General features: G+C 38.8%; 3 protein-coding genes and 1 long non-coding RNA gene across 5 annotated transcripts in view; 1 reads left to right on the plus strand and 3 right to left on the minus strand.

Moving 5' to 3' along the window:
• Window positions 1-4,248, minus strand: part of LOC129738160 (phospholipid-transporting ATPase IF) — a 44,790-nt gene extending 40,542 nt beyond the window's left edge. The window contains exons 1-2 of one of the 2 annotated variants that reach the window (XM_055729352.1): window positions 4,086-4,248; window positions 3,739-3,933 (exon numbers count right to left, since the gene is read on the minus strand). In XM_055729352.1, the coding sequence (XP_055585327.1) occupies window positions 3,739-3,741 (3 nt within the window). In that variant the 5' untranslated portion in view covers window positions 3,742-3,933; window positions 4,086-4,248. Of the gene's footprint in view, window positions 1-3,738; window positions 4,042-4,085 lie in introns of those variants that run through there. The other variant, XM_055729351.1, reaches the window with a different exon arrangement.
• A 4,060-nt stretch (window positions 4,249-8,308) lies between these two features.
• LOC129756438 (putative uncharacterized protein DDB_G0268364) lies at window positions 8,309-11,410 on the minus strand. Its single transcript, XM_055753317.1, has 3 exons — window positions 11,057-11,410; window positions 10,527-10,967; window positions 8,309-9,308 (listed from the first exon to the last, which is right to left on the minus strand). Exons 1-3 carry the CDS (start codon window positions 11,180-11,182, stop codon window positions 8,682-8,684), a joined length of 1,194 nt encoding a protein of 397 aa, XP_055609292.1. The 5' UTR covers window positions 11,183-11,410; the 3' UTR covers window positions 8,309-8,681.
• A 413-nt stretch (window positions 11,411-11,823) lies between these two features.
• LOC129757733 (uncharacterized) lies at window positions 11,824-12,878 on the minus strand. The gene is made up of 3 exons (XR_008739865.1): window positions 12,771-12,878; window positions 12,328-12,478; window positions 11,824-12,264 (listed from the first exon to the last, which is right to left on the minus strand). It is a non-coding gene; the product is annotated as an uncharacterized LOC129757733 (long non-coding RNA).
• A 2,434-nt stretch (window positions 12,879-15,312) lies between these two features.
• LOC129747967 (ubiquitin carboxyl-terminal hydrolase 16) lies at window positions 15,313-22,741 on the plus strand. Its single transcript, XM_055742413.1, has 4 exons — window positions 15,313-15,529; window positions 18,121-18,544; window positions 18,606-19,393; window positions 19,465-22,741. The coding sequence occupies exons 2-4, from the start codon at window positions 18,191-18,193 to the stop codon at window positions 21,197-21,199; spliced, it is 2,877 nt and encodes a 958-aa protein (XP_055598388.1). The 5' UTR covers window positions 15,313-15,529; window positions 18,121-18,190; the 3' UTR covers window positions 21,200-22,741.
• The last annotated feature ends 362 nt before the right edge of the window (window positions 22,742-23,103 follow it).

Below are 23,103 nucleotides of genomic sequence, written 5' to 3' on the forward strand. Positions count from 1 at the left end.
AACGCACTATTCAGAAAAAAAATCGGTCGGGTGTCTAGAACAACTTTTTTATTGAAAATTTGCGAACAAAATACACGAGCAAAATTTTTAACTTTAAAATTTAACATTTTTGAGATGTGTTCAGATTCCTTCAAAAATAAATAGTAACTTCAAAAGCAGATCGCAGGTCACAGCAGACTACGCGCAATCGCTCGAAGCAGCGCTGCCGGCAGAGGGCGAGCTTTACGAACACAACGAGGACTGTTGTGATATCATCAAGACAGCCATCAACAACGTTGCGGAGAACGTCATCGGACATATGGAACGAACTCGACGGAACGACTAGTTCGACGAGGAGTGTAGGAGAATGATGGACGAAGAGCACGTCGTGCGGGGGGCAGTAATACAAAGAATCACCCGTCGAAACGTGGAAAATCACCGGAAGTGGAAGAGGCATCGAGTTCGAATTTTCCAAGAGAAAAGGTGCCCCAGGAGGATGAAAGGCTTAAGGAACTGTAGCAGCTACATCGTTCCCAGGAAGCACGAAAGCTTTTTCAATGCATCTCGCAAAGGCTTCGCAAGCCGCAAACCGAAATATGTCGAGATAAGGACGGAGGCATCCTAACGGGCAATCGTGAGGTGATCAAAAGGTCGAAGCAGCACTTCGATGAACACCTGAACGGAACACCTGCAGGAGACCAAGACGGTGGGGAAAGATACATCGCCAGCGTAGTAAACGACGTACAGGAGCCACTCCCTACGATGAGTGAAGTTAAGCAAGCTTTTCACCAGATGAACAACAAGGACTGGCAAGGATGGCATCGCAGCTGAAATTATCAAAATGGGATCGGACAAGATATCCGATAGCCTACACCGGTTGATGGCCAGGATCTGGGACAAACAACAGCTACCGGAGGAGTAAAATGAGGGGGTAGTATGTCTCGTAGAAGGGCGACAAATAGGACTGTGAGAACTACCGAACGATCACTGTCTTCAATGCCGCCTACAAAGTGTTGTCCCCATTCCTACTCCGCCGTTTGACGCCACAAGCAAACAAGTTCATCAGGCCGGCTTCATGGAGGGACGGTCTACGACGGACCATATCTTCACACTACGGCAAATCCTCCAAAAATGTCGTGAACACTAGTTCCCTACGCACCATCTATAAAAGCCGCATGCGACATGATCGACGGTGACGAGCTATGGGAAATCATGGAAGAGAACGACTTTTCCGGGAAGCTGACCAGACTTATCAAGGCCAAGATGGATGGAACGCAATGCTGTGTGCGGATTACTGGTGAACTGTCGAGTTCATTCGAATCGCGCAGGGGGCTTTGAGAAGGCGATGGTCCATCCTGCATGATGTTCAAAGTAGCGCTAGAAGGGGTTATTCGACGAGCAGTGGGCGAAATGCGGAGCACGATTTCCAACAGATCCTGCCAACTTGATCCTTCATTGTCAACGACATAGCAATTGATATAGTCGGCAGATCAACTGCGGCGGTGAAGGAGCAGGAAGAATAGGATTAATGATAAATACGTCCAAGACGAAGTATATGCTGACCTGCGGGTCCGAGACCGACCGACCCCGCTTGTCCGTCAATAAAAAAGTCACGATCGCCGGTGACGAGCTGGAGATAAACGAAGCTCACTGGTGACCGTAGACAATGACACCAGCCGTGAGATCCGGCGACGAATAATCAGCGGAAGTCGTGCCTACTATGGACTCTAAAAGCAACTGCGGTCAAGAAGACTTAGCCCTCGCACGACGTGTAACCTGTACAAGGCGCTCATTAGACCGGTCGTTCTCTACGGGCACGAGACATGGACATTGCTCGAGGAGGACCTGGGTTGCGTGCAGAAGGTTGGACGGATACGCTGGGCATGACATGTTTTGAGAATTCCGGACGACTGTCCTGCAAAACAGGTGTTCGCTACGAATTTGGTAGGAAAGAATTTGACGTTTGAGTCGAAGATTCGGATTTTAGGTCACCAGATCTCTGGCGTGAGCGCCAGATGTTTCGGAGACTCGCAAACGCCAATCGGACTTTCTGATCCGAGTTTCGATGCCTTTCTTGGTACCACCATCAGGCGAAATCTCCACTTTCTCAACCTGTTGTCCAGCTGCCACGAAATTGGAAGGATTACTGTGTTGATTTCCATCGACTTGATCTTTCCGACATTGATTTTGCAACCTGCTGCCTTAAGCTTTCGGTGAGGTCATCGAGTTTGCTCTGCATGTCTTGCTGTCTTTGGGCGAGCAAAACAATATTATGTCAGTCAGGTCAAGGTCGTTGAGTTGCTCCATTGTCGAAGGATTCCACGGCAACCCTAGGTTCGGTCTCCAGTCAAGCGATTCAGTCAAGATCTCATCCATTACGATGAGAAGGAATAGCGGTGATAAGATACATCCTTGTCTCACTCCAGCAGTTACCGGGATTGTATCAGGAAAGACACCGTCGTGCAGAACATTGCACGAAAATGCCTCGTACTGTGCTTCGTTGAGATGGACTGGTTTCTTTGGGACTCCTCGTCACCAGCTTGTTGCCGTCGGAGTGTAGCGTCGATTTGCTCCTGGATCCTGTTCAGGATAACTTTGCAGAGTACTTTGAGAGTTGTACAGATCAAAGTTATGCCACGCCAGTTACTGCACTCGGTCAGGTCCCCTTTCCTCGGGTCCTTTACAAGGATAAACTGCATCTAGTCGGCCGGGAATGTTGCAGTATCCCAAATGTCAGTGAAAGACGGTGCAAAACTTTGTTGCAATCGCTTCTCAGGAATTCTTCGTTGGTAAAAAAAATAGTACACAACGACGCCAAGTTTTGTTGTTGTTCTTTCATTTTTTTTAATGCGACCAAACTCCAAATAAGAACTGTTTTTGTACGGACTTTATGCAATCGTAAGGTGAGAGCGTCTTAATTGACTGTCAATTCGGCCGATTTCAGGGTTCAATCAGCAATTGAAATTGGCAAATGCGTCATACTCGGACAAATTTCGTCGCAGCAAAACATCATGCGGAAATCATCCTCTAACGACGCAACGCCTGCCTCGATAGCGTGTTTTAGTGAGAGTTCGGAGTTTTTGACTATTTTCAAATAGTCATTTCAGTAGCATGATCGGCAAAACACCACTAGACTTGGCACTGATTTATGGTTGACCCCTTTTCCCCCCACCCGAATTGATCCCAAACGACAGCACTCATAAATTGTATCATTTAGCAAAACTGATTTGGCAGTAAAAGTTGATCAAACATTATAGGAAAAAAAAACGCCGGGACTCGCGCGCGACATTTTCTCTGGTCTCTGGTGGTCAAATGTTGGAAGCTCAATTAGTTTTATTTGTTTTTGGTTTGGCTTCGCCTCCCAGCATCCAGAAAACAATCTTCCCCACTGACTGATCATCGATGATCGTTCGGGACTGGATGGAACTTATTAACGAAACGCGAGTGAATTTCTTCTAGACGCCATCAGGCTTCGATCATATCGGAACGAAACCCATCGTGCGCAATCAATTTCACTCAATTAGCACCCTGTGTCGGGAGAGATTTCTGGCAACCGTTTGATGGGCGCGGAGCAATAAAAAATTGGGTAGATTGGTTTTTGTGTTTTCGTCCATACTTTATATTAAAAAAAAACATCTGTAATTTTTTTAACGAAAGATTTAATCGAATAGCTGGAAAAGGGAAACAAAATCCTAAAGAGAGTGCATGTTGGAAAAGTTCGAAAGTAGACTGTTAGTATATTAAAGATGTCAAACTCACCATTTTTTCTTTTAGACTTAACTTGCTTATTTAGTACTCATCGTTCGGCTGATTGTGTTTACAGTTTATTTCCACTAGTTCTCAAATAAGAAACTTGGAACTTTCCACTTCCTGTCGAATCTAATATATCGAAACTACTAGCTCATAAAATGTTTATTTACATCAGTACAAATCTGGAGAGATTACGTCTGTTTACTGCGAGAAAAAAAAACATGAAAACAAAAGCAACCATTGACAAAACTCCCGGAAAAATCCATCCGATCCGAGCGATCACCAACAACGACCGACGCGTGCGACAAAGTAGGCGCCTCTTTTAAAGTAAACTAGATGACAAGTATGATTTATACCACCCCCAACCACCACACTGTTTCTCCTTCTAGGCGTCTGATTCCGCGAGCAGCAAATAGTTCTAGGTCGCTGAGGTCAGTTAGCGCAATTCTTGTACATGGGATTCACAAACAATCCGAGCAAGCCATGCTCCAGCTTCAACGGCCTAACTCAATTAACACGCGCTCGCCGCGCACGCTTTTGGTTGATGCTCAAAACGGCCCGCTGTTTGAAACTGTTTGAATTTTAAAAAAACTTTTAAAAGCTCTTTTAGAAGAAAATGAACTATTCAAAATAAAAGGTGCGTCGATTTCCGCGAAACGATGAATTTCGATTGAAAATTTCAAAACTCGTCACCCCCTGTCAATCAAAAAACTGGAATGGCGAGCACATGGAAGTGTGGTTGGTTCTAGTTTGTTATTGATAAAAAGAAGAAGGAAAAAATTTATCACGATAAGTACTCGCATACTTTTGCAGGGTATGGTTTGCAGTATCAACACTTATCGGTCGCGAAAAACCCCACGCGTTTGTTCATACCATATTGGAACCTCGATTGGTGTCTTTTTTTTTTCAATTTACCACCTTTCGAGTGAATAGGGTACTTCATTTGTCAATCTTTTATAGAAAAAATTCTCTATTGGCGACCGAAACACCCTTCCGTGTGACTGAAACTGATGCACCCCATAGCTGATAGCTCATAACGAGCATACGCACGCAGCTTTATGATTTCATCCCTAATATTTGCATTTCGAGGTAGGTCTCAAGTGCAATTCGATTTGGAACGACGGACGACACGAGTCAGGCCACCGGGTCAGACTGCTCGCTAAACTGTGTCTGGCAACACCTACGCGGTATCAGTGATTGGAAAATTAAGTTATTTTCGATTATTTTTTTTCTGTACTCTACTTTACTCGGTTATATTCTACTCCACTTCACTCTACTTTACATTCATATACTGTACTCTATTCTACTTTACTCTACTCTACTCGACTATATCCTACTCTTCTCTACTTCGCTCTACTCTTATCTACTCTACTCTACTATTTTCTACTTTTGTCTACTCTGCTCTTCTGTACTTAATTCAGCTCTACTCTATAAACTGTTTTCTATTCTACTCTACTTTACTTTTCTATATTCTACTCTACTCTACTCTATCCTACTCTCCTCTAATCTACTCCATTCTATTCTACCCTTCTCTACTCTACTCTATGTACTCTACTCTACATACTCTGCTGTATTCTACTCAACTCTACTCTATTCTATTCTACTCTATTCTTCACTTCTCAATTCTGCGCTACTCTACTTTATCATACTCCATACCATACTCTACTCTATTCTTTTCTACTCTTCTTTACTTCACTCAACTCTACTCTGTTCAACACTTCTCTTCTGTTCTATAACTCTTCTCTTCTCTTCTCTTTTCTACTCTTTTCTCCTCTTCTCTACTCTTCTTTTCTCTATTCTACTCTACTCTTCTCTACTCTTCTCTTCTCTATTCTACATTTCTCTACTCTATTGATTCTGAAATTTTCTGTTTTTTTTTATTTTCTAGATTTTTGATAATTGATCCTTTTTTTATATTTTGTATTTTCCGAAAATCTATTTGGATTTTTCTTATCATTCGAAATTCATTCGAGCTTCACAAATTTTTCGACATTTTCGATTTTCTCGATATTGTTTGTGTCCTCTATTCTCCCAATTTTGTCAACGTTCTCGATTTGATCAAAATTATCCATTTTCTTTATTTTCTCGATTTTTAAATCTACAATTTTATAAATTTTTTCGATTGTATTAGTTTTTCCTTTTTGATCATTTTATCAATAGTTTAAGTTTATGAATTTCAATAATCTTCATTTTTTTTAATTTACTCTTTAATTTTAGATTTTTTGGTTTTTAATTTTTTTTTCTAGATTTCTCATTTAAAAAAAAATATGAAAATAAAATATGACGAAATTGTTTCCTAACCTCTCAATTTCAACTGTTATTTAGCAGTATCATCAATTAAAATGTCATTAGTCATACGTCATATAATTTGAATGAAAATTTAGAAATTATCATTTAATGACAGCACTTTAGAAATATTTGTATAGAGTACATATTGAAGTTTGTTTGTATTGAAGGCTGGAGGCAAATTCTGAAGCAAATTTTTAAAAAAGATCTGTAGGATATGCTTCAAGTATAAAATCCGTTGACTTTGGTTTTATAAAGCTTAAGACAAAATATTTAGTTTTTAAAAATTTTACACCACAAAACAACTGTTAACAATTTTCATTAGTAGCTCCTTTGAAATCAGAAATCGAGAAATATTTGAAAGAAAATGTAAAAGAACTGCAAAAATTTAAGTTCGATGAATCGAAAACAATGTTAAAATTTGAACATATTCTTAAAATCGCAAAAATTTATAAGGTTTTTTAAAAATTGGAGATTATTGACACAATTAAGAATGTTTATAATTGCAACAAAAAACGCGGCTCAATTCTGAGAAAGCCTTCAAAAATTCGTACTTCGTTCTTAAACAATTTCGTAAAATTGAATTTTCCACAAGTTTACCTCACAGATAAACGAAATTTGGGAAAAAGACAACCGAAATAATTAGGAAAAAAGTAATCATTGAAAAAAACTAAGTTTATTTCCTTATATAATGAAAGGTATAAGGCCAAAAATAAATTGCAGAAATTAGAATTCTAAATTATCGAAAAACTAAAAGCACGAAAACTTCTAAGAATTCTTAAAACCGAGAAAACATTTGGAATCGAAATACATATCTCGCGTGAGCTTTCATTACGTCGTATTAAACATCTTAAAAATTCACAGAAAACTGCTGAAAAAGTTATCAACACAACTTTAAAATTTGTATTTCACATAAAGAATATGTTGTCGGCTACAAATATTCTAAATGGAAAGAAGTTGCGACTAGAGATATGTCAGTTTTTGTATTTTTTCTTAATAAAACTTTTTGTTTACATTTTGTTTCATACGACGTAATGAAAGCACACGCGAGGTATATTCGGATAGAAGAATATAAAAAAACCTTGGAAATTTTGAAAAATTCGAGATGTTTTATAAAAATCAAGAAATTTATTAAATTACAAAAAAAAAGTTTGAAAAAAAGGATATCAAGAAACTAAAATCTCAATTTACTAGTTTGTCATTCAGCAATTAGAAATCGAAAAAAAGAATCACTCTATAAAATTGAAAGTTTAAAACATAATAAAATTGAAGAAATTAAAAAAAAAACGCAGAAAATCGAAGAAAAAAGTAAATATGATAGTTGTAAATTATTGCCAAAAAAACTGAAAAAAGAACCCAAAAAATCAGAGAAAAAATTGTACATGGAAAAAGAAATAAATAAAAGATATTTGAAAGATCAAAAAAAGTGAAATGAGTCGAGAATATTGAGAAAAATATTTTACCAGCGACCAAATCAAGGAGCTTGAAAAAATCGCCAACATTGAGAAAGTTGTCATATATCGAGAAAAATAGGACGATTAGATAAATTAAAAAAAAAGTTATCAACAAATTCGAAACGCATAAAGTCAAGAAAAGTTAAAAACTTTAAAATTGAGCGAATTGTAAAAATCTAGAAGAATAACAGACCTTTGAAACGTGTCCTTAGTTTTTTTAAGGGAAATGTGAAAAATTTAGCTTAAAAATGGGGAACGAAATGTATAAGTGATACATATAGATAAAAAAATACACATCGTCAAGGCTAAGCTCTCCAAGCTAATTAAGTTAAAAAAAAACTACTGGATTCAATCGAGAAAAGCGTTTTAAATTTTCTCCCCTCATTTGCCGTGCAGAACAGGCCTCCATGTGTGCTTAAAACTACAGACATATTTAAAATAGAAAAATGGTCATTATTTTGGGCCGCGCGTGAAGTAACGGTATCCGAGTCACTCGATTCCTGGATTCGCCTCACTTCGGATGAACTTTGGGAATGAACAAAAACAATATCCTCGATAGTTCATTGGTATATCCTCGATAGTATAGTGGTCAGTTTCCCCTTTTTTTGTCCCGCCGTAGTTGACGGGGCTTAATTTCCCTCTAGCTGAAGGTTATACTTACCTTAGAGTGCCGAGCAACAGCAGAACCAGTGTTTTCTAAGGCCATCTTTTAACTTGGTCATCATATTCCTGTTTTTTGAACCGCCCCGTTGATCTTTTCATTCATTCATCTACCAAATCATTGTCATCTGATGGAGGGAATTTCACAATGTACAATCCTAAAGAAATGAAAGCAACTGTTAATTCGTTTACAATTTAATCGCGTAATTTGAAAAAATACTCTTCAACGATCGCGTACGCACCGATACGCTCAATACCTACAGTTTGCGGGGAATAAGAATCTCAACAGTACACTAGAGGCCTTTAAAAACTAATAATAGGTAATAAAAATTGTGGTCATTGTATGATTCAGTAAGTTTCAGTTACTGTCTTATTGCCATCGGTTACTTAATTTAACTTCAAAATAGTTCATTCGTAAGAAACACATCGGAGGGAATAAATCGTGTTTCCGATTAGCTCCGGTGCCATCGTTAAGGTTAGAGATTTGTTATCGATATTCTTAATATCGAACTGTTTGCCGGTTATAATTGCAAGTGTTTTTCAGGACCACATTCACTTCCGATAGGTTCGTTTTGCGTCCATGTGCGCCAGCAGCTGATCGACGCCGTAGAAGACTTCCTGTACGTGGGCGCACTTGTTGTGCCAGCAACGAACCGGTTCCGGAAACTGCTGACCAGGATGCTGGGAACGCAGATGTCTCAGCAGATGCAGCACCACCCACTTGCCGCAGATGAAACACTTCAACCGGTTTTGGGAGTGCTGCTTCAGATGCAGTTCCAACTTTGATTGGGCGGTGAATTCGCGCTGGCACACGTGACACTCGAAGTACTGAAGCGGTCGTTTCGAGGAGGGTTGCAGCCCATCGGTGCTGTCCTCTTCGTCGTCCAGCAGGATCGAAGTGAGGATCGCTCCGTTGTCCATCATGTTCTGCTCCTCCTGATACTGCTGCTGGTACTGAAGCTGTTGTTGCTGCTGGTGATAGGCAATGTATTGCTGTTCCTGCTGGAGGTCATCGACTTCTTGACCCTCGACCAGCTCGTAGTCGTCCAACGGGAAATCTTCGTTGCCATCTTCGTAGTTCTGTAGCGATCTTCGGAAGCCGGATGATGTGTTCAGAGTTGATGTGGGCTGCTCATAGTGCTGTTGTTGTTCGTCTTGTTGTTGATCCATGGCGTCAGTCTGAGTTCATAGAAATAATATTCCATATCAAGCGTGTAAAATCGACAATTTCTGTAGATGTGATCATTTGACAACCTAATTCCATTTACCATTTCTTGATATTCAACAAGTTTGTAAGTCTTTTTAAATAAAACGAACGTTTTGAAACGATTATGTCGATGAAAATTGTATCATTTTTAGGAAGAGCATTTAAAATTTACAATTCATCATAAATGTTCTTAATAGAAAACATTCTTAACTTCTTATGTAAATTCTCCAATTTCATAAGTATTTTATTCAACAATTTTACCTACCTACATAGCTGAGCATTATATTCCTCCTAGGAATTCTTTAGAGGAAGTTTTTCCAAAATCCCAGAAATTGTCCCAATTTAACAATTTTGAACTTACTTTTTTATGTGTTTCGAAATTAACTAACGATGGAAAACAGACAAATCTGCCGAAATGTCTGAATTCTTATTTTTGTATGTAAAAAATGCAAAAATTTTTTGCAATTAAAGATCGAGTGGAAACATTGGAAAAAGTGATAAAATTCTAAGAATTGTTCGAAATTGTCAAAATTGTTTAAAAATGGTTAAAACCCATAACTGGTATTTAAATAAATGACCATATACAATAGTAATGTTTTTCTAAATTGTTGAAAATTGTTCAGGTTTAATTTTTTTTTTTGATTTTCAGAAATCATTTTTGTATGTTTTTAAAATTTAATGTTTTTGAGTCATGTATGAATTTTCTTTTTTAATCAAACCATTTTGTTGACATTCTTAATGACTTATTCGTTGTTTTCAAAAATTTTTCTTTTTTTTCTAAATTTCCTTTAAATTTTTTCTTTAATTTTTCTCAAGAGATTTTTCATCATAAGTCCTTATTTTTGCTAAACTTGGTTAACATCATTCTGTAAGTTTTTTAACGACATCGACTATTTGACCAATTTTGAGAATTTTGACAATTCTGATAATTTGGATATTTAATCAATTTTGGCAATTTCGACGATTTTACCGATTTGAACGATTCCCACATTTTTTCCAACTCTAACGAGTTCACCATTTGTGGCAAATTTGCCGATTTTAACAATTTCGAGAATTTTTTCATTTCGCGAAATTTGATGATTTTGAGAATTTGAATAGTTTTGCTTATTTTAATTCTTTTGGAGATTCTAAAATTTTGTACTTTCCAGATTTTGTTAAATTTGTGTTTAAGGTCAATTTTGAAAACTTACCTCTTCCTCATCATCGTCGATAATAATCTCTTCCACCACCTTGACAGGAGTTTTCTGTACAGGGCCAGACGGCATTCGAGCCGTAATAATGGTGACCGGTTCAGGATTTTTAGGTTGCTCCGGCTGCTTGGCGGGTTGTTCCTCCTCATCATCATCCAGACAAACAACTTCAGTAGTTGCTGTCGGCTGCTGTTGATGCTGCGGAACTTGCAAGAGCAACTGCACAGCTTCTGCTTTGCGCTTCTGGTTGGCAACAGCTGCGGTCACTTGGGCGGCGAATTCCGGATCCAAACTGGCGATTAACTGTTTGCGCAATTCGGCTTGTTTTTCCCGGTAAAAATCATTATTGACGATGCACTGAATCTTGAAGGCGGATAGCTCGTTTAGTTTCCCCACGCAATGGCCACAGACAGACGAAGGACAGTCGTCTTCTACCGTGAGCTGGAAGTGGATAACATGGGAAAGTACCGTTATGTTTGTATTGCTCAAATTTTGGACGGATGTTTTTATGCAAAATTCCGGTTACTAACCTTAATGGAGGTACACTCGACAACTTTTTGGAGCAACAGAACGTTGGGTTGTCTCGTTCGGGTATCGAACAGGTCTGTGCATCCGGAATTGGGTGCCAAACAGAGGCGACACATGGGAAGTTCCATGTTATTGTTTTATAAAGTGTTTCGATGTTTTGTTGGAAAAACTTGAGATCGACCAAACTAAACCTTCAAAAATGACAAACAATCAACCTTCTGAAAAGTTAACTATACTTGTGCACATATTAAGCTTGATTATAAACTAAAAAATCAAATAAATTGAAATTGAAATTTAAAACTGAAAAGAAAATCTACATAAAAACTGCAGAGCGTCGCGTTCCGAATTTTTTTATGATGATGATGGAACAAAACAAAAACAGGTTTTCGACGACAGTTCTGCGTGACGGTAATTTGTGTCCGGTTGGCCCATTGTTTGCCATAATTATGACAGTGATGTTTGCTACCTCACGCTACATCAGTTTAACCAAATGCGATGGAGGCCAAATTCAAAATTGATAGATCTGAGCTGAAATTTGTAAAAATAAGTAAGTTACACCTCTCATTTTTGAGTTTGAACAGGTATCCTAAACAAAGTTTCAAATCAGATTGTTTCGGCATAGAATTTGGCCAAAATTTCACCGGAAGCTGCGTTATGCTCTTTGTTTTCTTCTACGAAGGTCAGTCAACGCCGTTGAGAAAGCCGGAAAGCTCTCGAATATTGTTTTTTTTTCAAATGCGCTACACACAAAATTTTCGAGGCCGAAAATTAGCAAAATTTTGCTCAAATTTGACCAGCTAAAATCTTAGCAATCAATTTAGCAATTTTTTCGAACTAAAATTTTAGCAAACGAGAGAAAAGTTTAGCCGCCGCAATTTTTGCTCACTTTTCTAGCAAAAAACCGGAGGAAAAGATCGCCCCGGACCTGAAATTCAATATTTATTGTTTTTCTTTGCAATTTTCAGAGGGAATGTTCGATTATTTAATAGAATACAAAAATTTTAACTTTCAATTTATGTTTCTCTTTATTTCGACACTTCATAACACTTTTCGTAAAATGGAACTATTTAGTTCCGATCCTGAGAACGCGAAATGGCAAGCGATCGGCACCGGGGTCGTGCCGGATTCACCGCATTGAATTCCAGCTGTAGTCCCTTTTGATTTTCGGACTGTTGCACTAAAAATCCGGACCCCTGTCGGCAGCAGCAACCTGATAGAAAAAAAAATCAAGTAAAAAATCGGGAAAATTATACACTTCTTTATGGACTCTCACCTGTACGCATCCACTATCGATTTGGCTACCATTTTGTCGTGAACTAGCCACCAAAAGAACCGCCAGCATCGAATTTCCGGAACGGCACTGAATCACGTCGGTTTGTTTTTTTGTCTCTATCGGCAGCGGCTGCTATCTAGAAATAAGGCGGCTAGAAAACCTTCGTTTTACTAAATTCGAGCAAGATAAACTTTCTGATAACTAAAATCAAGTAAATTTAGCTTTTTGCTAAATCAAAAGTAAAAAAATATTTTTGCTAACGGAAAGTAACAGCGAGTTTTTGCTAAGTGGAGCCCCGAAAATTTTGTGTGTATGCAAACTTCATTGTCAGTTTTATAGAGATTCCTCTGGGTTGATGATAAAATTATTTTATTAATCCAAATCTCACTAAAATGAAACAAACAATCACAAATATTCAATCCCAAAAAGCCTTCAGTACTTACTATATTTTCAGCTTTAAATCAACAAATCGAACGTAAAAGAAAACAAGGAATCCTAAACTGAAAGATCGGTTGTATACAATTTACCGGAATTCCATTTACCGTAAAACAATTTACCGGACTGCTACACGGAAAATAAAAAAAAGGTAAAATTTACCTTTTTGCGAGGTGAATTTTTTCCACCCCTCTTTCGAGGTAAATTTTACCTTTTTTTCATTCACCTAGCAAAAAGGTAAATTTTACCTTTTTTCAATTCACCTAGCAAAAAGGTAGATTTTACCATTTTCTCATTCACCTAGCAAAATAGTAAATAATACCGTTTTCCCATTCACTGATTTAAAAGGTAAATGCTTGTTTGTTTGATTGGTTTCTTCAATAATAATTAATTTAAAAAAAAACACAATTCATGAAAAAAATTAGTATTTATTTGAAATAAATAGGGACTGTTACCTAATATTTTTTTTGAGATATATCACCGTGTTCTTTAAAAATTGTTGAGGCAAGTCCTTTGTTCGCCAAGCTTGTCAGGTCCGGCTTGTCAGGTCCGGCTTGTCCGGAATAATATCTGAAGGCTGACGGGAATACAACACGAAGCTCTGTGGGCCGATCTGAAACAAAAGCAAAGTATTATGAAGAAAACCAGCACAACTAAATGAAATCTAAGAAAACACTTACCATTTTGTTCCGATTTTCACATATTGTGCACGAAGCAGAACTTGTTCCTAAACGGCAAAACAGCTTAACCTCAATAAACGGATTCGTCAAATAGTTACTTTTTTTTCGAGATGATTTGTACCGTTTTGTTTAGATCAATCCAGGTCAACTTCACCTCGCTACGAGGTAAGTTTTACCTTATTTGGATTTACCTTTCTTTCTAGGTAGATTATACTTTTTGATTCAGCTCAATTCAGGTGAACTTCACCTCGCTACGAGGTGAAATTTACCTTTTTTGGATTCACATTTTTTCTCGGTGAATTGTACCTTTTTTCATTCTCCGTTCCAGGTATATTTTACCTCGCTGTGAGGTGAGTTTCACCTCGAATGGGTAGAAGTTACCTTTTTGGCTTTTGCGAGCATTCACCTTTGCTGTCTCGGTAAATTTTACCTTTTTATTATTTTCCGTGTATTTATCGGAAATAGTTCATATACCGGAATGAAGCGTTTACCGGACTGCCATCTACCGGAATGAACCATTTACCGGACTGACATTAACTGGAATGCACTATTTACCGGAATAAGAATTTTTCTATGATTGTATCCCGTTTACCCGGAAACTTCTTTTTGGGCGAGGTTTGGCTACTTCAATTGATTTTATGCTTACCAGTGTGGCATTTAAAAATCGTTTTCATATCCGACTCCTCACGCTGCGCGTTCTATCTTGAAAGACATATATTGTCCTTCACGCTGTAGCGTGGCGGACGGGGCTAAGGGATCACCCCTAGCTTTCACGCAGACCTATTAAGCCCGATAGACCTAGACCAATGTTATAGGGCTGCCGCTTCCAACGGCGGGTCGGCGGCGACCTCGGATTTGGGAGCCTCGGTGGCTTTGTGCCGCATCAGCCCCTTTATACTTGTTGGTTGCGGCTTTACCAAAGAATAATATTTTGAAAACTCTATTTTATGTAAACAAGTTTTTTTTTTGTAATTCTAGTTTGTAATGGTAATTCTGGCGAAATGTTTTTTTAGAAATGATAAATTCTGGTGAAAAAAAATCTTGGAAATCGTTTATTCTGTCAATTTTTTTTGGGTTAATGGGAAACAACCCAAATTTATACGTATTAAAGAAATTCCTGTAAATGCATTTACCATGGTAGTTCCAGTAAATGATTTTCCGGTAAATGGTACTTCCAGTAAATGAAATTCCGGTAAACAATATACAACCCGAAAGAACTGATAGTTTATTTATATCAATTGAATAAAGAAACCTTTTTTTTCAACTCGACGAAAACTGGGGGAGGAAGACTGAATAAAAAAAGAAAAAAATCTTTCAAACGTCAAATTTCTCTCATCAATCTACCGACCAGTGCAAAGGTTCAAAATTTTACTTTCTTATTAAGTGATTTTTAATAAAACTTGTTTGATGCTGAATAGCGCTTGTTTTGCATAAAATAATGATTTAATTAGGTTTTGTTTTGCTCTGGCAAATTCTTGTATGATTAGGCGTATTGAGTCGCTCAAATTGCGTTAAAGTTTTGAAGCTGATACATTAAAAACGGTTTGATTAATGGTTGTTCTAATAATAGCTTAATCTAAACTTAGCACCTAAAAAACTGAGTTACATGACTCGCTAAACGAAACTGATCATCTAAAGTTAAAATTTGAACGATTACAAATCTTTTCAACAATTGCTGGCATTTTGCCGAACAGTAAAAAAACAATACAGAAAACGGTACAGCAAATTTCAGTCTTCCTCCCCCAGGACGAAAAAACATTTTTCGGTAGCCAAAATCAACAGACCTGTTCAATGACCAAAGACTGGTTTACCCGAAAACCCAGCGGTACCTAAATCTCAGTTTTCGTGATGTGCCAGTGCGTCAGGATCGGCAGCACTGCTAGCCCCATCATCGTCGTCACTTGCTCGCTCCATCACAACAGAGTGTGAAAAAGTGTGTGATTTTTTCTACCAGAAAACCTGCATTTTTCTACGTCGAAATGGACTCCTGGTGCCCTGCAGTGTTAAGGATTTTGTTGGCCGTTGCCTAAGGCTCACGACTGACAATCTGTGGAAACCGCGCGGATATCGCCAGTAGCTGAAAATCGGTAAGTTTGTGGTCCTCTTTGTGTGCTGCTTTTTCGACGACGACATGGTTGGGATTAGAAATTTCCGAGCAATTAACCTCAATATTTTGAACGATATGTGACGTTTCGCAGGAAAATGTTCCTCCGGATGGGTTTGTTGGATCTTGCTTGTCGGTTCCAGGGAGTTGATGATTTTGCTCTTTAGTGGGTTCTGATATAGAGGATGATTGAGGAAATGTTTCATTGATCGAACCCTTTTGTGGTCAACGAGGGACGGAAGTGGGGAACCACCCTTCGTTAAGGTGTAGGAAAATTTTTTTTAGTTATTTCTTTGTCATCATGAGTTTTTTTTAGTCTAATTTGCTTATTTGGATTAGATTTTATTGAAAAGAATCTGTAAACTTATTTTTTATTGTATGAGATTTATTATGTTATTTTATTGATTTTTAGACCATTTTTGACAATATCACACAATGACTTCATCACATTTCATTTAGTCAAATGTTGGACGATTTTTCTTAATTTTAAAAATTCTCATTCATATTCTGGAAATTGTTTGCATTATTTGTTAGTTAATTTTTTGAACATTCTGTTCAGGAGAGTATTTATTACAAAAGAGTTTTTTTTAAAGCTCTTAACCAGCATTATTCTCGAAAACTAACATATTTATTTCAAAAACGTATAATGATAATAGGTACTTGCATTTATCTAAGCTTCAGAAAAAATAATATTAAACAATAATGAATGGGTGTTCAAAAGCATTAAAGCGGTTAAATGGTTTTTCATTGGACAGGAACAAGGATTACCAAAATATTTTAAAACGTTACCAAAAATCACCTGCGTTATTATGACTTCCTTCCATTATGAACATCAAAGTTTCGTTACGGTTTAGCGTACTCACCTAAACCATGTTGAAAATCTAAGCTAAGGTGCTTAAATTAGCATTTAAAAGAAGTTGTACGATGAAATTGTAATTGCCAAACAATCTAGAAAGATTTATTTAAAAAAATAAAGCAAATTGAAATAATGAAGCATCATTCGACTGATTTTGCAGCCAATTTGATATATTGAAATTTAAATATCAATGTCTGAATACATATCTAAAACTGGCTGCATAGTTATTGGTTATTACAAAATCGAAATTCGACCATCATAGGATTGCTTTTAGAAGAAGAGAAAATAATAGTGAGACAGCTTGCTTTTACGTTTATTAGAGGAGCAATTTCAATATATTCTGTGATAATAGAAATATGAGACGGCTTCGCCGATACGTTTTTTATAAGACATACACTGCCGCTGCCAGCAAGGCGGTTCCATATGCAAAAACAACGAAACGAAAAAAACGGCTTCAAAGATGTTTATAAACTTTCGTGGATTTCTCGGTTCAAACTCTACCTTTTCTATTTCTTTGTAGTGTTCTATGTAGAAATTCGTCCAATGTTTTTTTTTGCTTTGGAATTTGTTGATGCAGAGGAGAAAATAATGATGGAACAGCCTTGCGAGTATATTTCGCATGCGTATTAAATGTACCTGCAAAGCTGTCCCATATTTGGCTTTTCTTTTGTAAGTTGATCATTTGATTCTCTATCTGCGCTGTACGTATTATTCACTTAACTGGTTGTTTACAGATGAAAATAAGTTTGAAATGATGTTTATGACACATTTAGATAAAGATAACGTAAGTTTATAGTAAGAATTGAGTATGTCTAAAATAAAAAATAATAACAACGTTCCATGAATAAAACAACGTGTACCTTCATCTTTTGGAAAGTTTTTCGGTCGATTATCTTTTTGAGAAAAACTATAATTATAATTAAACAAATTAAAGAAATGCTGAATCAGAAACAGAAAGCATCTTGGCTGCAAATATTTAATGAGAAAAATCTATACAATATGACTTACGCGTGTACTACGCGTATTTTGGTTCATAGATTTTATGAAAGTCCAAGCAGCAAGTAACAGCATGACAAAAACCTAAAAAAATATGGCTTTGTAGCTGACTATTTTCCATGTTTTTCAACGATCAATTCAATAAGCCTCATGCGAAATTTAAAAAAAATTTGGTGGAATTTACCCATTAGGCTAAACTTAACTTTTAAAAATTATGGAAATTGTTATTTTTGACTTAACTGTACTGTTTCATCTAATCTAACTTGCGTAATTTTAATGAATGCTTATTTTGTCGCACACATTGTATGAATATTTGTAAAATTAACGTACATTAGAGGAGCAATTTTAAAGCATTCTGTAAAAATTGACATATGGGACAGTTTTGCGGGTATATTTCATATTCATAACTGTATTTGAACGATTCTTGAGATACAAGATACTGAAAAATGACGAAAATGCATATGGGACAGTCTTGCGAATAGCGGCAGTACATGACTTGGTTGTTTTATATACATTATGTTGGAAACCAAGTTAGGTATAAAGCTTTTCAGTCTGCATAAATAAGTACAATTGTTTAGGTAATTTTTAGATTGATGAAAATACATTTGAGTCAGTCTTGCGAATAGCGGCATTCAATATGTTAACTAAATTTGTAAACATTTTAATTCATCATTCAGATCAATGTTTGAGTAAAAAGTGTGATTATTCGCAATTCGTTTTAGCGCTTTATATTCTCCTCATCGACGGAGCTATTTCACTTAAAAAAAAAGAAAATTGTGCTAATAAACAATCATGGTGAAGAAGAAATGCAACACCTTCAAGGACCAGGATTCGTCGACCGAATCCAATGACGACCTCATGGGTCGCGGGAGTGCGGGACCTATCCAGGCCGGTTCCGGCGAAAGCTGCAAGCACGCCCTAAAAGCCGTCGAAATGTCCGCCATTCGCAAACGGCTCAAAACCAGCGGTCTCGATCGGGAGTGCGCCAAGTGTGCTGAAGAAACGAAGGGCGAGAAGCCTCTGGTCTCCCTACTGGATGACGACGAGAATGGGTTCGCCTACGATACTGCCCTGTGGATGTGCCTCAAGTGCGGTACACAGCTGTGCGGTCGCTCCCAGATGAAACACGCCAAGGCGCATTACGAGGTGAGCTTTTGATGAATATTTAAAGGGAAAATAAAATGTTAATCCTTTTTTCACGTTTTAGACTCCACGATCGGATCAGCACTCGTTGTGTATCAACACGACCAATTTTGAGATATGGTGCTATCAGTGTGACGACAGGGTTAAACCGAACTCGCTACCCCGTTTGCAGGAGTGTGTCGAATTTGTTAAAAAGACAGCCAACAAATCTAAAGAGCTAGATTACCAAGATCAACCTTTCGGTCCTCTGAATGTTGGTGATAACGAATTGATCGCTGTAATGGGTGATGTGCTTCCGATTCAGAACTCTGTCTCTGGACCCACGCCGGCTGTAAACTCTTCAGCTGTAACGAACAGCACGATGGGAACCACACCGCAATACCGTGCAATCAGGCCCGAATTAGCGGGTGTCCGAAAGCTGGGCCTCCCGAGCTTACTGACGCCGTCCATTGTGGATAACTTGCCGCGGGTTCGCGGTTTGTCCAACTTGGGCAACACGTGCTTTTTCAATGCCGTCCTGCAGTGTCTGGCCCGAACACCGTTTCTAACGGATTTGCTAAAACAAAACGGCGAACATTTCCAATTGCCCGGGGGACCGCTGAAGCTGACCGATGACAGTGAAATTAATGTCGCTCCCATCGGTGGCCCACTGGACAACTTTGGGCAGCTTACGTTGGCGCTGGCCAATACCCTGAGCGAACTACAGTCGGGCAGCGGAGGAGTGTTCACGCCGCGGCCCTTGCTCAAACAGCTAACGGACAAGTGGCCTCAATTCGACGGCGGTGATCAGCAGGATTCGCACGAGCTGCTCCGGCATTTGCTGGAAAGTGTGCGCAACGAGGACATGCGGAGGTATGTTCGATATTCGATGTTGATTTTTAACAAATGTTTCAATAAACAAAACCTAATTTATTTCATATCAGATACCAACGTGTGGTTCTAGTGGTCATGGGTTACCTGAAGAACTCGAAGGACGTCAACGAGCAGGACAAACAGAAGGTGAAATTTTACGGAGAACAGATTCAGAACCGAATCCTGGTACCGGAGCCAGTTTTCCAGGGCTGCTTCGTGTCGACGCTCACCTGCCAGGAGTGCTTCCACGAGTCGTGTCGGCACGAATACTTCCTTGACTTGTCGATTCCGGTTTGCACCGAGAAACCGCACCCGCAGCTGCACCGGCGAAAGGCCAGCCCGGACCAGACATCGGCTGAGGTTAGCGCCGATTACACGTGTCGAGGGGCAGCGAAAGGTGATCGGGACGTTCCGAAACCGCTGACCAGTACCGAAAAGCGGAAAATTAAGAAAGCTCGCCAGGCAGCCAAGAAAGCGTCTCGACAAATTTCCTTAAAAGTGACCCCAGCTAGCGGCGTTGGTGACTCACAGCTACCTGAAAATGATGAGGACACGACAGGTGCTGCCGGGGGTTCCGATGGAGTATCTGCTTCAGCGCAGGATGGTGCCGAATCGAGTGCCGATAGAGACGGAATGTCCGATGCGGATGTGGAAGACAATCTGACTGATGACGCTCAACCTCGAAGGGGTGGTTTGTTGGACCAGAACGGGAACCAATCGGCGGCTGGAACGGCTGCCGGAGGACCAGAGAAACGCGATGACGCACCGGAAAATCCAAATAAGGAAGATACTGCCGTGAAGAATGTGGTTTGCGAGCTAGGAATCAGCGCCGAGGGGGTGGCCAATATGATAGGGAAGATGAGTTTGAATCCAAGGGACAAAGAAAGTGGTGGCGGCGATGAAATACCGGAATTGAACAAGTTGAAACCTCGTCGGCAGCGAACAGCTTGTCGTACATTGGCTCCGCGCTACCAATGCGATGAAAACGAGTGCTCCATCCAATCTTGCTTGAACAGCTTTACAGTGGTGGAAATGATGACCGGAAACAACAAAGTTTGTTGTGATAATTGCACCGAACGCATCAACGGCAAGGACGGGAAATCAGTCTACACCAATGCCACCAAACAGTTCCTTATTTCGTCGCCTCCAGCCATCCTCATTATTCACCTGAAACGCTTCCAGGTTGGACCACGTGGAATACTCCGAAAAATCACCAAGGCTGTTACTTTCCCATTCGTCTTGGACATTGCCCCGTTTTGCGTTTCAGGCGTCGAACATCTTCCCAAAGTTAGACGTGGTCAGAAAAAATTGCTCTATTCGTTGTACGGAATTGTCGAACATTCGGGAACTATGCATGGTGGACATTACGTAGCCTACGTCAAGGTGCGTCCAGAGTTGCCGAAGGACGATCACCGGTGGACGTATCTAGCTAAAAGCGCCAAATCTGAATTAGATCAACAGAGTGAAGAGGCGCTTCGGATGCAGCATGAACTTGCTCGCGAAAAGGCCCACCAGATGATGACGGCGGCGCGGGACAGCGACGACGCTTTGACCTCGACCAGCAGCAGCAGCAGTTCGTCAGCCTCCAGCCCAGCCTCGTCCGAACGTTCCTCAGAGGGTGAGGAGGAAGGCGCCGTTGGGTACAGTTCAAAGCCCACGCAGCAGCAGCAGTCGGAATTGCTGCCGGACGTCGATCCGCCACCCGGCAAATGGTACTACGTTTCTGACAGCCACGTGCGTGAAGTGTCCGAAGATAGCGTTCTCAGCGCCCAGGCTTATCTGCTGTTCTATGAGAGAATTTTCTAAAATGGGGTTTACCATATTTCTGTTGATCAGAGTTAGTTTAACGCAGAATAACGAACGCCGGGTTTCGTTTTACCCCCTTCGACAGACAGAGTTTAATTATGCTGATTACTGTTAACATTTTTTTTGTGTTATCATTTTCTAGGTTTTATACAAATCGTTGTATTCGAATTTTTTTTCTTTAAAGCCCAAGTTCATAGGAAAATACAAGTTTACCTAGCCTATCATTCGCACTTCTTAGAAAAATTTTCTTAATTTTTGTGCTATGAATCCGGACGATGCTGTTGTCTCATAACTCATTAGGTAGTTTCTATATCAATTTCCTGAGCACTATATTCCCTGTTTAAAAAAAATTGATCAACCTGAAAAATCTCTACGTTCGATTGGTGGTAAGCATGTTTTTGACCATTTACCGCTTGGACAGCTGTCGAAGGATGAGTGCTTCAAAAACCTGTCGGTGTAACCCTACAGTTGCTGTTACTCAATTTTCTTGATTTAGTTTAACATATAAAATTTATTTCACGTCGGTTGCATTCGTAATATTACAAGCAATTTGTGTGTAGAAAAACTTTTTCGTTCTATTTTTTTTCGTTATGGAAATTTGAGAAATGTGTCATTCTTTGAAAGCTTCTGTTTTCGGTATTGATTCCCGTCATTAGATGGTGCTGCTAATTCTTGCTCGGGTTAGTCGATTTGAAACGAGTCGCGAAAAATATTTGATTCCGTTGTTGAAGGGGAATTTTTTTTTGAAAACAATAAAAAATGCCTAATAGAAACCGACACAACAACCAAATTACTAGTAGCAGCATAGAAATCGCTTGTTATTGAATAAATCCTCATATATATGATCAACGATTAAGGGTAGATCCAACAAATAAATAAAATTGCTATAAGAGCCATCCGCTTCCGTAGAAGTTTGATAGCAAAACAAAACAATAAGTTTAACCCCTCATTGGAATGTATAAATACCAAAAAACCTTAGCTTTCCTGAGGGTAGCATTTAGTATCAAAAAAGGGTAAAAATCAATTTAAAAAAGAGGAAAGTTATGAAAAATGTAAGAACATTACATAATGTAACACCATTATAAGTAAAACGGTGATAAATTATCAAGAGTGGAAAAATCATTATAAAAGATTATGGGCATTGTGGAACGTAACTTTCAGGAATAATAAATTTAGAGAAGCGAACAACATAACTCAATTACGTTAGGACATTCATTCTCTACCTGTACCATAGGAAGTAGTATTTTGAAATTACCCCAATCAATTATGATAAAGAAAAAAACGAAGGCAATGCATCTGCTACGAATAAACTACCTACAACTTATATTATTGCTCTACCTATATACACTACTTCAGATTTACTATTATATTGAAACAAATTGCGCAAGCGAACAATTCAGCAGCAACTGAAACCGTCAGCCGTATTGTTGTAAGCCCTATTCGCTAGCTAATAGAAACACATTTATCTATATCTACTTGTTTTTATTTTTGTCAATTTTGTCGAAAACAGAAAAAATAAAAGAATACAGTCTATAAACAAAATTTGAAGCGTAACAAAAGATCCTTCGACGCGCAGAATGGACTTCTGGGTCAAACGTCCAAACTGGGGATTGCAACGTCCGTAAGTGTGTGTTTTTTAAGGATTTTCTCTTCATTTTCTAGATGACAAAACGTCCCTGGACACTGTTCTCATGCACGTTAAAAAGTCTCAACTGGAGGTTATCCATTTCTAATTTTGAATTTTAGAATACTTAATGACAGAGGAGCGTAACACGGAATGAAAGAAAATCTATAAGGGCCAAGGTGAAATACCAAGCTGGAAAGGCAAACAAAAGATAGCTTCAAGCTATCACTGCAAAAAATCCACACTTAGGACTTAGGATATATGTTTCCTAACACATAAG

The sequence above is a fragment of the Uranotaenia lowii genome, chromosome 1 (genome assembly GCF_029784155.1).
Source record: "Uranotaenia lowii strain MFRU-FL chromosome 1, ASM2978415v1, whole genome shotgun sequence".
NCBI lineage: Eukaryota > Metazoa > Arthropoda > Insecta > Diptera > Culicidae > Uranotaenia > Uranotaenia lowii.

Excerpts from the sequence above, each read along its gene's own strand:
- LOC129756438 (XM_055753317.1), bottom strand. The coding sequence starts at position 11,182 with ATGGAACTTCCCATGTGTCGCCTCTGTTTGGCACCCAATTCCGGATGC. Across the intron at positions 10,968-11,056 it reads TCGAGTGTACCTCCATTAAG|CTCACGGTAGAAGACGACTG; the intron begins GTTAGTAACCGG and ends ATCCACTTCCAG. Across the intron at positions 9,309-10,526 it reads TCGACGATGATGAGGAAGAG|ACTGACGCCATGGATCAACA; the intron begins GTAAGTTTTCAA and ends CTATGAACTCAG.
- LOC129747967 (XM_055742413.1), top strand. The coding sequence starts at position 18,191 with ATGGTGAAGAAGAAATGCAACACCTTCAAGGACCAGGATTCGTCGACC. Across the intron at positions 18,545-18,605 it reads ACGCCAAGGCGCATTACGAG|ACTCCACGATCGGATCAGCA; the intron begins GTGAGCTTTTGA and ends TTCACGTTTTAG. Across the intron at positions 19,394-19,464 it reads CGCAACGAGGACATGCGGAG|ATACCAACGTGTGGTTCTAG; the intron begins GTATGTTCGATA and ends ATTTCATATCAG.